The sequence below is a fragment of the Macaca fascicularis genome, chromosome 9, assembly GCF_037993035.2.
Source record: "Macaca fascicularis isolate 582-1 chromosome 9, T2T-MFA8v1.1".
Lineage (NCBI taxonomy): Eukaryota > Metazoa > Chordata > Mammalia > Primates > Cercopithecidae > Macaca > Macaca fascicularis.
This window is the reverse complement of record NC_088383.1, coordinates 19,158,128-19,171,518: the sequence shown is the minus strand read 5'-3', so window position 1 is coordinate 19,171,518 and position 13,391 is coordinate 19,158,128. Positions and strand designations below refer to the sequence as shown.

The window sequence follows — 13,391 nt, the reverse complement described above, 5'->3', positions numbered from 1 at the left end:
GCTTCATGAATGAACAGTTAGATGATGACCATTACAGCCCTACATAACTCAATACGCTTTACAAGAGCTTTCTTTAAAACAATGAAGGCATCCTTCTAAAAGGGACTGCTCTTTTTCAGTGTTGGAGAAGTTGTGCTCAGATGCAGAGGGAGGTGGGAATAAATCACAATTAAAACAGTACACATTTACTTGAGTATTTACTATGTGCCAAGTGTTTTCATAGTTTAACACATTTAATAATCATAGAAAACTTAAGAGTAAGACTCTATTATTATCCTTGTTTCATAGAAAGGGAAGTTGAGGCACGGAGTGATGGAGTGACACGCAAGAGCTTCTCCAGTGTGCAAAGGCTGGGCCCCTGCCCAGAAGTGTCATTCGCTCATGAAGCTGCCTCTCCAATGGGAAGAAAAAGTGATCAGTGTTAACTGGGGACGTGCTGGGAGGTGCTAAGGCAACCAGAGGGGCCCATGCCCCTGAACATGCACCAACAAGCTCATTCTCTACACATGCCCAGAGGTTGCCAACCACCAACTTAATTTCATTTTCCCGCCTCTGTGCTCCTTAATGTTTATATGAGCACAGAGGCGGGAAAATGAAATTAAGTTGGTGGTTGGCAACCTTACTTTCTTTTTTATTTTATTTTATTATTTTATTTCTGAGACGGAGTCTCACTCTGTCACCCAGGCCAGAGTGTAGTGGTGTGATCTCGGCTCACTGCAACTTCCACCTCCTGGGTTCAAGTGATTCTCATGCCTCAGCCTCCTGAGTAACTGGGATTACAGGCGCCCCCCACCACACCTGGCTAATTTTTGTATGTTTAGTAGAGATGGGTTTTCACCAAGTTGGCCAGGCTGGTCTTGAAATACTGACTTCAAGTGATCCACCCACCTTGGCTTCCCAAAGTGCTGGGATTACAGGAGTGAGCCATCGCACCCGGCCTCTTATTTTCTTTTAATAAAATGACATTATGTAGTGAGGTTTATAATTAAAGCAAAATTTAAAGCTCTGAAAAAATTAAGGATTTTAACATGGCCAATATTAAAAGCTATTATTAACAAAAACACATGCAGTTCCAAATATGGAAAGTTAGCAGTTTCTTCCAAAATATACATGTGAACTTGACATTCAAAGATACAGAGGTCTTAAAAGCCAAATATCACCCTTAAAGGACATCTTAAGACATATCTGGAAAAGCTCTGAGTGATTTAAGGAGACAGATATATACACACACACACACATATATATGTACACACACACACATATATACACACATAGTATATATACACACATATATACTCATGTGCCTTTAAAAATCATTTACTGTGAAAATATATTTCCCAAGGCATATATAAGTGTATAGCTCATACTTATTTTATTTATTTATTTAGAGATGGAGTCTTGCTCTGTCTCCCAGGCTGGAGTGCAGTGGCACGATCTTGGTTCACTGCAGCCTCCACCTCTGGGGTTCCAGTGATTCTCCCACCTCAGCCTCCCAAGTAGCTGGGATTACAGGTGTGCACCACCACACACGGCTAAGTTTTTGTATTTTTAGTAGAGATGAGGTTTCACCCTGTTGTCCAGGCTGATCCTGAACTCCTGACCTCAAGTTATCTGCTCATCTTGGCCTCCCAAAGTGCTGGGATTACAGGCGTGGGCCACCGTGCCCAGCCTGCTCATGTTTATTTTAACTGGTGGGACAATTCTGATCACTTGTGAAAAGTATGAATTGTGAGTGAAAAACCACAATTAAAAAAAAAAGTATACTACCTATATTCTGCTAACCAGAAATCTCTGTGAACTGGCACTTCAGCACTTCTCTAGCCCGGTGATAATTGATTTTTATATCAAAAGCACTACAACATTTTCATGTTAATTAAATTTAATTATAATCCCATTATTTAAACTTGGAAAGACATTCCAAACAAGATGAACAAAGCACTATACATGGAATAAGAGTCAATTTCAGCTTGAATCTCAGTTTGACCATCCTCAGACTCTGTGGCCTTTGACAGCACAGTTTATTTCCCTGATGTGAAAATTTCTTATCCATAAAATGAAGATATCATCACTTCCTTTGCCTATCCCTAATGATTGCTTTAATGTCAAATGAAATAGTGGGCATAAAAGTATTTTGTAAACTGTGAAGGACTACGTGAATGTGCACTCGGTAATTGTAACAATCAGAATTTAACTAGAGTACCGAAGCTTAAGTTATGGTATATATACAAATGCAAAGTCACTTGGTGACATTTAAATGCTCTAAAAGCTCAAAGGTGATCACACCCTATGGAAAGTGTGGATCTTATAAGAGATTAGTGACATGTGGACTACGTTACCTTCCAGCATCTAGTCATTTATTAAAGCTTTTCAAGACTATTAGTAGTTAGCAACTAACACAGGCAGCAACCAAGTAGACAGCAAATTCCCCTGCTTCATGATCTCCTGTCACAGTAACTACTCATTTTTGAAAAATGACTACATATCAGGCCAGAAGTAAGTGCACACAAACATTATTTCATCTTAGCTCTCACAATAAACTTTTGAAATTGTACTATTATCCTAATTATATGGATGAGAAAACTGAGGCTCAAAGAAAGAAAAGAACCCCACTATCACATGGTAAGTAAATGATTATTTCAAAATTCAAACCCAGGCTAAGTCTGATTCCATTTGTATATATCTCTGTCTATAACATTTGTCTTTAATGATTTTGTTATGCTAATTACTAGATGCTTTTCTCCTTGCCAGTTCTTTTCTGAAGGATAATGCCTCAAAAGACAGATAACCTAAGACAAAAAGAAGCAAGATACTGGAACAGGTACTTCACAAAAGAAGATAGCTAAATGGGCAGGTGTGGTGACTCATTCCTATAATCCCAGCACTTTGGGAAGCTGAGGTGGGCGGATCACAAGTTCAGGAGTTCAAGACCAGCCTGGCCAATATGGCGAAACCCCGTCTCTACTAAAAATACAAAAATTAGCTGGGCGTGTTGATGGGCACTTGTAGTCCCAGCTACTCAGGAGGCTGAGGCAGGAGAATTGCTTGAACTCGGGAGGTAGAGGTTGCAGTGAGCAGAGATTGCGCCACTACACTTCAGCCTGGCGACAGAGTGAGACTCCATCTCACACACACAAAAAAAGAAGATAGCCAAATGATCAATAAATATATGAAAACACGCTTGACTTCATTAGTTATCAGGGAAATGCACAGCAAAGCCATAATGGGATACTCTGACATACCAGACAGGCTAAAATGCAAATGACAATACTAGGTGTAGCGGGGAGGCACGCAGGTGGGAGTGAACATTGATCCGATGTTTCAGATCAACTGAGAGTATCAACTGGTTTCAGAAAGCTGCTGACCAGCATCTACTTGAGAACAATGTATTTATACTGTACCCTATGACTTGGCAATTTCATTCCTTGATTCGCATCCAAAAGAAATGCATACATAAACATTCACAATATGGCATGTCCCAACTGTTTATAACAGCACTATTTATGATAGCCCCAAACTGGAGACTACCCAAATGCCCATCAACAGTAGCATGGAACACTAAGTCGTCATAGAGCCACACAATGGAATACTGTATAGCCATGAGCACGAGAAACTGCAGGTTCAACTATGTGCAGCCACGTGGCTTAACATCATGATACATATGATACAATAGTGAGCAACACAAGCTGGATGAGAGGAGAGTACATGCTGTTTGAGTTCGTTTGAATAAAATTCAGAAACAGGAAAAACCAATCCACCATGTTAGCAGTCTGTTTAGTGGGTACCCTGGGGGAGGTGGGAGACAGCTGGAACCGGAAGGGAGGAGAAGGTCACTCACAATGCTTGGTTTCTCGATTTGGGCGTTGGTTGCACAGGCGTGTTCACTTTGAGAACATTCTTCAAGCTCAACACTTACAATTTCTGCACCTACTTTTCTGCATGTATGTTATACTTCAGTAATAATACATTTTAAAATTACTAAAAGGATATAATTGGATTGTTTGTAACACAAAGGATAAACGCTTGACGGGATGGATACGCATTTTTCCATGATGGGATTATTACGTGTTGCATACCTGTATCCAAACATCTTATGTACCCCATAAATATATACACCTATTATGTACCCACAAAAATTAAAACATTTTTTCAAAAAGCTTACCAAAAAGAGTTAGTATCTCTGCTCTCCAAAGCCTGCAAATGTCAATACTTCGGAAGTGTTTCACAGAAATGCACACAGAGCTTACCATGTTTATATATCCTTTTAAATTTAAGAGTATTTATTCAGCTCACAGATTTTCATGTCCTTAAAGAAATAGCAAGACAGTTTAGGTAAACACAGGAATTACTTCTGAGCTGTGAGGCTGAGTTCTAAAAGAATGATGGTTAGGAGTAAACAAAAGAATGAAGACTAGATATTGAACATCAATAATAATGTCAAGAATAAAAGCCTTATGCATTGAGTTTTAAAGAGCAAGACAGGGCTACAGCCTACAGCCTACTTCTGCGAGCCCAGTGCTCAGAGAAGTTTTGAACCTGAAGGTAACGTTGAACAAGTGAGGGGAGGGAACCTAATAAAAGCAACAGCTTAGAAAGGTAAAAACCTAGAAATAAAGAACTATGGCATATGCATATAACTTTCTTTGAAACCCACATAACTTTCATATTCTTTCTGAGAGACAATGTTTGAGTAGGAGGAATTCTTAAGAAAGCTGTCATACTAAAAAGAAAAAGTATAAGAACTAGTGAAAGATTAAGATACACACACAGATGCAAATTTGTCAATTGATTTATATTGTATCTAAAATATATTCTCTATATAATTAGATCTAACAGATACATGCATACATGTATGTATATACATATTGGCATTTAGTTCCAGTATTATCAGAATTGTGATTCCCTGAAATTGACAACAGATTTGAGAAAGGACACCAGGACAGCCCAACCAGTGTGGTGAGGTCCTAACCACTAGCACCCCATAGGGTTCTGGCTACCCTTTGTATTCCATGAGCAGCCTCTAGACTCATCTGCTTTGCAGACAAATCTAAAGTCTCCATCACAGATAGATGCACAGTGGGTTCTTTTCCTCCAAGGAAAAAAATAGGTTTCAGATTTAACCTATCTTCCACTCCGGGTTGGCCATCTGTAAAGAAAACTGCAATCCATAAAGTGTCAAAGAAGAGAGGTTAGAACAGCAGCACGTGGGTTAGAGGTAAGGCTTCCCAAGAGAGAAACGCTCTAAAGTACAGGAAAATGTATTTCTAGTGACCAAGGTTATGCATGTCTTTTACCTTTAAAATACATTCGTGCTCTACATATTGTGGTACTTTATTCAAAATACAGGGTAAAAATATTTGAGAATGAGCAGATGAACCAAGTCTCTGTATCTTTCAATCAAGACTTCAAAAATCCAGATTATGCTGTCTCTTCTTTCTATTTATTTACACGTTCGATGTAAGAAGAAGAACTAACATAAGTAGGGTAAAAATTTGTTGCTTTGTTGGAGGCCTTGTTTGAGAATTTCTGTATTCAATAGGCACACATAACCATGGATTTCTTCTAATTCATTGTACGAGAATAAACAGAAACACAGAAAGCTAAGAAATTCTCACTCTTCATTCTTCTCGTAACTATGGATTTTTAAATTAAAATTTTTTTTGTTTTTAACTTACGGTTTTCTTTAGGCAGCTAATCTTATACTCTAAAAAGTTTGTAACACTTATTCCCAAATCTTATTAAAAAAGCAATTAATTTTTTGATTGGATGAAAACCATCTATCCCTGCAGATGTCGTCTTTAGAAATCTTGGCTGGCTACCTCACTACTCCATTGATTTCTGATATGTCAACTGTTGCATTCAAAAGACAAATGGCACCAAATATGTAACAATTACAAAAACCTTTAAATGAAAGGGGTTTTTCAGGCTTTTACTTATTTAATCGAATTGATCACTCTCTTTAAGATTCGACAGTATAGTTATCTCTTCCCTGCCCTCCCACCCCGCCCCCTCACCGTTTCCAACTTTATTATTGAGATCATATCAGATTTTGACCTTGTTTGTCCTATAAGTCTCACATATATCTCTTTCTGTGGCCAATTTTCCAAGGTCACAGGTTTCTTTACCTTCAACACTTTAAGTATTGATTAGCTTGCTTTGTCAATTTTCTATTTGTTTTGCAGTCAGGAATGTCAAACCAGTGTTAAGCAATTCAGCACTGCAGTTTGCCCAGCCTGCATAAACCTCCTGTTCCCTTTTGCATCCCTCCCTGAAAATAGAGTAGCTGCACGCAAAAGGAGTATGAAAATCAAGCCAGCGCTTGCTCGGAGCTGGTCGGCTAGTGTACGGCACAGCATATTTCAATTAGCATCCAATCAAGTTAAGTAGTGATACTTCAATATTTGTGTGAGCCTGCCTTGTAGAATTTAATACTCAGACAGCCATTTTGCAAAACACAGCAGGGCCATGAAATAAGGGCTATTTCAGTGAAAGAGTCACAGGATGATAAAGCTGTTGCAACAGCTGTGTCATCCATCCAGTGATTATTATCTACTATTTTTCTGAAGCTGCTCAAAATAGGATTTAGTGTTAGCCTCTGTGCCTATCTATAATTTGTCAAACTCCGTGGTATTTCTGCCCCCCACCATCCCATCATTCAAATATGAAAACAGGACTACTGTAGGTAAAAGAGAGTATCAACTGGTTTGAATGAGACAGATCTCTGAGACAATGGACTTCTCAAACCAATCCCTGTGCAAGTTATTTCCAACCTTATCAAAGTCACAAGGCACAAAAGATAGATAAAAACATCTCTGGGAAAAAATAAATATGTCAGAATCTCCTATACCTCAGATTCCTTGAAAACTCATGGTACGAGATGATCGACTGTCTGGTTGGTTCAGCACAGGGAATAAAAACAGCTGAAAGAGGCAACATGCACCAGACAGACACGAACAGTATTTTCAGCTCCCAGCTGCAATTCTACAGCAATAGAAACTTACATAGGACACCCGTACTCGCCGGCGATGCACCAGCCCGCAGCACTGCATGAAGAGGGGGCAGAACGCAGTCAGCGTGTGGCTTCACCAAGCTGCACTGTGCCTTGTCTTCTCGTCACAGCCTCGGTCCATTTCTTCCCACCTTCTACTCCCAGGTAAGAGGCATGAGCAAATCGCTTAGCTTCTGCCTCCTAGGTAGTTTCTAAAAAAGCCACCGTTCCTGCAGGCATGCCAAAACTTTGTTCTCCCCTGTTTTGTCTTTTTTTGGGGGGTGGGGGGCGTAATTTGAGATCTTCTTCAAGGGGGTTTCCTATTTGCAAAAATCTACAAGAAGTAGCATTAATTTTCCAGAAGTAAGTATTGCTAACACAGAGTTAGGACTGTCCAGATCATCAGAGTTTCTTGGTGACGCTTTTACAGTAGCCATTCTCAACTCGGGAGATTTTCAAACATCTGAGAATCTTGCATTTCACGACCCTGCAGTATTCTGCTTTTAAAAAGGAGGAGGCCTACTCCTGCTGCTGTTTATGTGACTGCTTCTTAGCACGCTGCTGCTCCTGCTTCCGCGGCTGCTCAGCTATGATTGCCTTCTTCACAATGCACAGGCTGACAGCAGCATCCTGGATTCACTGTTACCTCTGTAACGTTTTGGGCATATCTGATTTGCTACTTCTCCCTCCTCCCCTGACCCTGAAAAATGACTGAGTCTAGACTCGAATTCACTGTGGATTCCTAGGACTACAGAAACATCCTCCAAACCATCAGATGCTTTGTCCTGCAGTAGGTATTTCACATGAATTGTAAGGAGGATAGCCAGAGTGGCCTCAGGACCTGACTCGCTCAAGCACTGCGGCGCACGGCTGTTTGGTGCTCACTGACAAATATTCATTTTCTGGGTTAAAGCATGTTAAATAAACGTAACTCTGGAAGGCGAATTTGATCCGACTCAGACCTCATTAATTCATTAGATCACATACCACCTATGATTTAGATATAATAAACTACATAAGGCTGCCTTCCAAGTGTGAGAGCTCCCAAGTCAATATTCTTTGTAAGCTATTATTTAGCTCTTTCCCTAAAGACCCAGTTTTCAGGGGCTGAGTTGATCCTAATATTCTCCCTAAAGACCTTGTGCATGTCACATATAAAAAGATGAATCATTAAGACATGTGGAGATTCAGCTGTTCATTTGTATGATATCAGCCATTCTAATATGCAATGATTCATAAAACACTTTAGTGTGTCATAGATATTGATCCAAATTTGCCCCCATGCCCAAGTCATTCCATATTCTGCTGAGACCTAAGAAGGTATGTTAATGATTTCATGTCACAGATTAACCACCACTACGTTCTTTAGGTTCCTGGAAAAATAAAAGACAATTAATTCTCAACAATTTACCAGTATTTTCTCAAGGCTGTTTTGAGATAGGGTCTCACTCTACTGCCCAAGCCGAAGTGCAGTGGTACAATCATGGCTCGCTGCAGCCTTGAACTCTTGATTGCCTTGCTCAGGCAATCCTCCCACCTCAGACTCCCAAGTAGCTAGGGTTGTAGGTGCATGCCACCAAACTGGTTAGATTTTTGTTTTTTGTTTTGTTTTGTTTTGTTTTGTTTTGGAGACAGAGTCTCACTCTGTCACCCAGACTGGAGTGCAGTAGCACAACCTCAGCTCACTGCAACCTCCACCTCCAGGGTTCAAGCAATTCTCGTGCCTCAGCCTCCTGAGTAGCTGGGACTGTAGGTGTGCACCACCATGCCTGGCTACTTTTTGTCTTTTTTTTTTTTTGGTACAGATGGAGTTTCACCATGTTGGCCAGTTGGCCAGGCTGGTCTTGAACTCTTAGACTCAAGTGATCTGCCCATCTTGGCCTCCCAAAGTGTTGAGATTACAGGTGTAAGCCATAGTGCCCAGCCTAATTTTTAAAAATTTTTTATAGAGACAGGGGTCTCACTTTGTTGCCCAGACTGGTCTCAAACTCCTGGCTTCAGACCATTCTCCTGCTCCAGCCTCCTGAAGTGCTAGGATTACAAGTGTGAGACACCATGCCTGGCCTTAAAATCTATGATTTAAAGCAACAGTTTTATATTGTTATTAATAGTCTAAGAGGTTGATAGAGCTGAAAAAAAATTCTGCCTTAATCTCCTTATTTAACTGATAAACCAGGTCCCAAAATGATTCCATGTTCTGTTTATCAGTAATATAAGCAATAGCATAATTTAAACCCTGTAACTTATACAATCTACATAGTCTGTGAAAATTCTATGGTCTTATCATATACCAGTCAATCCTTTGTGGATTTGAAGGTCCATAAGGAAAATAACAGATAGTCTATAGATAGACAATAAGGACACTTTAGTGATTAAATCAGAAACCTAGAGTAAAACAAAATTTCTGAATTACACTGCAAATTGGCTCTTGAAGTAAATCCTGGAAAAAAAAATCCCTCACCATTTTCTGAACCATACATGATATATTTCTAGTAGGTAGGATTTCAATTTGATTTTTTAAAGAAACTTTAGTGAGAAGAACACTAAGTAATATAAAAGAACACATAATTCAAATTCAAGTTTTTTCTTTTTTTTTTCCTTTCTTTTTTTTTTTTTTTTTTTTGACACAGAGTTTCGCTCTTGTCGCCCAGGCTGGAGTGCAGTGGCGGGATCTCGGCTCACTGCAACCTCCGCTTCCCAGGTTCAAGTGATTCTCCTGCCTCAGGCTCCCGAGTAGCTGGGATTACAGGTGCCCGCTACCAGCCTGGCTAATTTTTTATATTTTTAGTAGAGATGGGGTTTCACCATGGTAGGCAGGCTGGTCTCGAACTCCAGACCTTGTGATCTGCCCGCCTCAGCCTCCCAAAGTGCTGGGATTACAGGAGTGAGCCACCATGCCTCAAGTTTTTTCTTAAGACCCCTTCATCACCTCCATCACCACACTTTTACTAGAATAACTGAATAAAGAATAAAAATTCAGCTTAAAGTTAGAATACGATGAAAACACTGGGGAAATGATCTATCCCTTCTATGATTCTGAATTTGATTTGGAATTCACTTAACTTTTTATTAACTATGATATTTTTATATACAATATAAGAGAGATTCCCCCGTTCATTAGAGATTCCACCCACCTTGTCATTCAAGAATCCACAAAAGGATTCCAAGCACTAACTAATTTGATTCGGCAAACATTTATAGAGCACCTTCTGTTTGCTCAGTGCTGTGCTAAGGTGCTGGGGATATGAAATGAATAAAATACAATCCATGTATTCCTCTAGGCACTTATAACAACTGAGGAGGCTGGGTGCGGTGGCTCACGCCTATAATCCCAGCACTTTGGGAGGCCCAGGTGGGCAGATCGCCTGAGGTCAGAAGTTTGAGACCAGCCTGACCAACATGACGAAACCTAGTCTCTACTAAAAATACAAAAATCTGCTGGGCATGGTGGTGCATGCCTGTAATCCCAGCTACTCAGGAGGCTGAGGAAGGAGAATCACTTGAACCTGAGAGGCAAAGGTTGCAGTGAGCCGAGATCACGCCACTGCACTCCAGCCTGGGTGACAGAGGGAGACTCTGTCTCAAAAAAACAGAGGAAAGAGAACACAGTATTTAAGAGCAAAGGGAACACCAAGGAAACAACTCCTAACCATCCCTGGAAGGAACAACAGAGACTTCACAAAGATGAGGACATGGGCTAGCCTTGCAGAATGGATAGAATTGCGTTCAGTGGAAAGTGGGCGGAGAAAGAATCCCAGGCAATGGGCAGAAAATGCAAAAACACAGAAAATTACGTACAGACTATACACAGAACAAATTGCATTTCTATAGTGTATATGAAGAAGGGTATCTTCAGACAACAGGGATCTACCCCAAGTCCTCATTCCAAACTCAGTTCTACCCCAGATTCAGTCTTTACCTATCTCTATATCCCTAGCACTTAGTACAGTGACTGAAACATAGTAGGTATCACAAAGATTCATAGTTGTCCCCTCCTGATCCATTCTTTACTTCATTTACAGTAATAGAAATAGACATTGGCTGCTGGGCTAAGACTAATGTCCCAGCTTCTCTTGCAACATGGATGGCCACAGGACTAGATTCTGGTCAATGGGCAGATGCAGAAATGGCATGTGCCAATACCCAAGTCATGTGTCATTGCTGAGAGCTGGGACAGCCATTTATAATGAGAAGAAGGCTGCACATTCAGGAGAATAGAGCGACAAGACAGAGCCAAATCCCTAGGACAGGGGAGCTGCAATATTGGCCCAATAGTGCTTACATTTGGACTGCACCAAGAAAGAGACATAACTCCTATATTGGCACTTTTGCTCTCATTTCAATTATAGATCCTAAACTGGTACTATTATTGCTATTATGATTATTAATTTTTGAGACAGGGTCTCTGTCACCCAGGCTGGAGCGCATTGGTGCAATCTTAGCTCACTGTAGCCTCAACCTCCTAAGCTCACGGTGATCCTCCCACCTCAGCCTCCCAAGTAGTAGTTGGGACTACAGACGTGTGCCAACATGCCCAGCTAATTTTTGTATTTTTTGTAGAAATGGGGTTTTGCCATGTTGCCCAGGCTGCTCTTGAATTCCTGAGCTCATGCAATCCACCCACCTTGGCCCCTCAAAGTGCTGGGATTAGAGGCCTGAGCCACCACACCTGGCCTAAACATGTATTTTAAAAGCACCTCAAAGTGCTTCTGGAATGAATGATGAATTCACAGATCCAAGCCTGTGGAGGAGGAGGGGGAGTGGAAGAGGGGAATAAGAAAAGGCAAGAGTGGAGAGGAAAATCAGGATCTCAGGCTAGGACTACCTGGGTCCCATCAAAAGAGTTTAGATGCAGAAAAGAGTTTAGAATTGAACTGGTAGTACATACAGAATTATTGAAACTTTTAAATGTGAAAATATCTGTAGTTTTATTAGGAAGTAGAAAAACAATTTCAGACTGTTGAGTCTGAAAATAACCTGGTCAATAGTTCGGCAAGAAATCGAAAGGTTTTGAGCTTGTATATTTGTCTGTGATAACTGTTCATTTACTAAATAATCAAATAAAGTCAATAAAAACTAGTTGCTTGGCTCATGTAGCTAAATTACAAACCTAATGAACTGCTAAATTAGCTGTTTTGTTATAATATGAGATATCTTAAAAGCAAAATATTGAAAAGTGATACAAAGAGGCTCAATGACTAAAGTCAACAAATTGAAAATAATCAAAGATAAATGTAGATAATATTGATGGCAGATACATATTTTTTAATCCAAAGGATTTATTCCTGGAGAGTCATTTGAAAGTATGAGGATTACTGTTTCTTTACTATTCACTGTCCACGTTACTATTAGTTAGGAGTGGCAAGAACACAGTCAAAGTTAAACATCAGATGAAGTGCTTCCTCCAAGAAGAGAACTCTTTGATAATAGGAAATGAAAGACCTAAAGAAGCCTTCTGTGGCAGAACTGAAGGTTTTGTGTCAGAGTTGACTCTGCTGAAGTGTTTCTGGCTTTTCTGTGGCTGTGATTTCAGGAAAGAAGGGTCCCTCCTCCGACAGACACATGCTCATATCCTCATTAGACTCTCCCTTCATAGTACGTCTGCAACCATGAAGAGCCTAGTGTCCTTAAGTTGACCGAAAACTCTTTTGCTAATTTCAGTAAAAACAGAAAAAAGGACCAACTGTCTCTATTCATCCATCCGGCCAACAATATCAACTGAGGGCTGCTCACCAAGCGCGTGTCTTTGCTGGGCACCAGTAGGATGACGACAAGTAAAACAACTAAGGTCCTTGCCTTCAAGGAGCTTAAAATCCAGGGGGCAAGGCAATTTGAATCCAATAATCATATAAGCATATAATTATAAGCTAATAAGATATTTGCATGAAAGTACAGAATACTATGAAAATGTAGAGCAGGTTGACATCTTCGAGAATTAGAAGGGTCAGAAAGGTGTCTCTGGGGCACTGCTACCTGAGCTGAGGTTGAAGGGTGCGAAACTAAATGCAGGGGAGATAAGGCAGGAAGAGGGAAGGTATTATTTACAAAGGTCCTTGTGGTAGAAAGGAGAAGGCTGAGTTTAAGCAGTTGGAGAATAAAGCGAGAGAAAGAGAAGATGAGGTTAGGGAGGCAGGTGATACCAGGCAAGAACATGAGGACCATACTGGGGATCTTTTCTCTTTCTACAAAGAGCAGTGGGATTTCTTTCCCTCAAAAGGCGTGATCAGATTTGTACCATTTAAAATCCACTTTGGCAGTAGAGTTGAAGACAGATTGGAAGACAGCTAGAGAGAAGCCAGGGAGGCCAACTAGGAAGTAATTTTATCCAAGCAAAAGATGATGGTCTCGTGCTAAGGAGCTGAAGACAGGAGGTAAGGAAAATGAACGAATCTATTAGATATTGAGG

At 40.4% G+C, this 13,391-nt stretch overlaps 1 protein-coding gene across 8 annotated transcripts in view; it reads right to left on the bottom strand.

Moving 5' to 3' along the window:
- Positions 1-13,391, bottom strand: part of CACNB2 (calcium voltage-gated channel auxiliary subunit beta 2) — a 406,631-nt gene that overhangs the window by 279,283 nt on the left and 113,957 nt on the right. For 2 of the 8 annotated variants that reach the window (XM_045361850.3, XM_045361851.3), the window contains exon 1: positions 6,999-7,596. The exons of the other annotated variants lie outside the window; for them this stretch is intronic. In XM_045361850.3, the coding sequence (XP_045217785.1) occupies positions 6,999-7,046 (48 nt within the window). In that variant the 5' untranslated portion in view covers positions 7,047-7,596. Of the gene's footprint in view, positions 1-6,998; positions 7,597-13,391 lie in introns of those variants that run through there. 8 annotated transcript variants of the gene reach the window in all.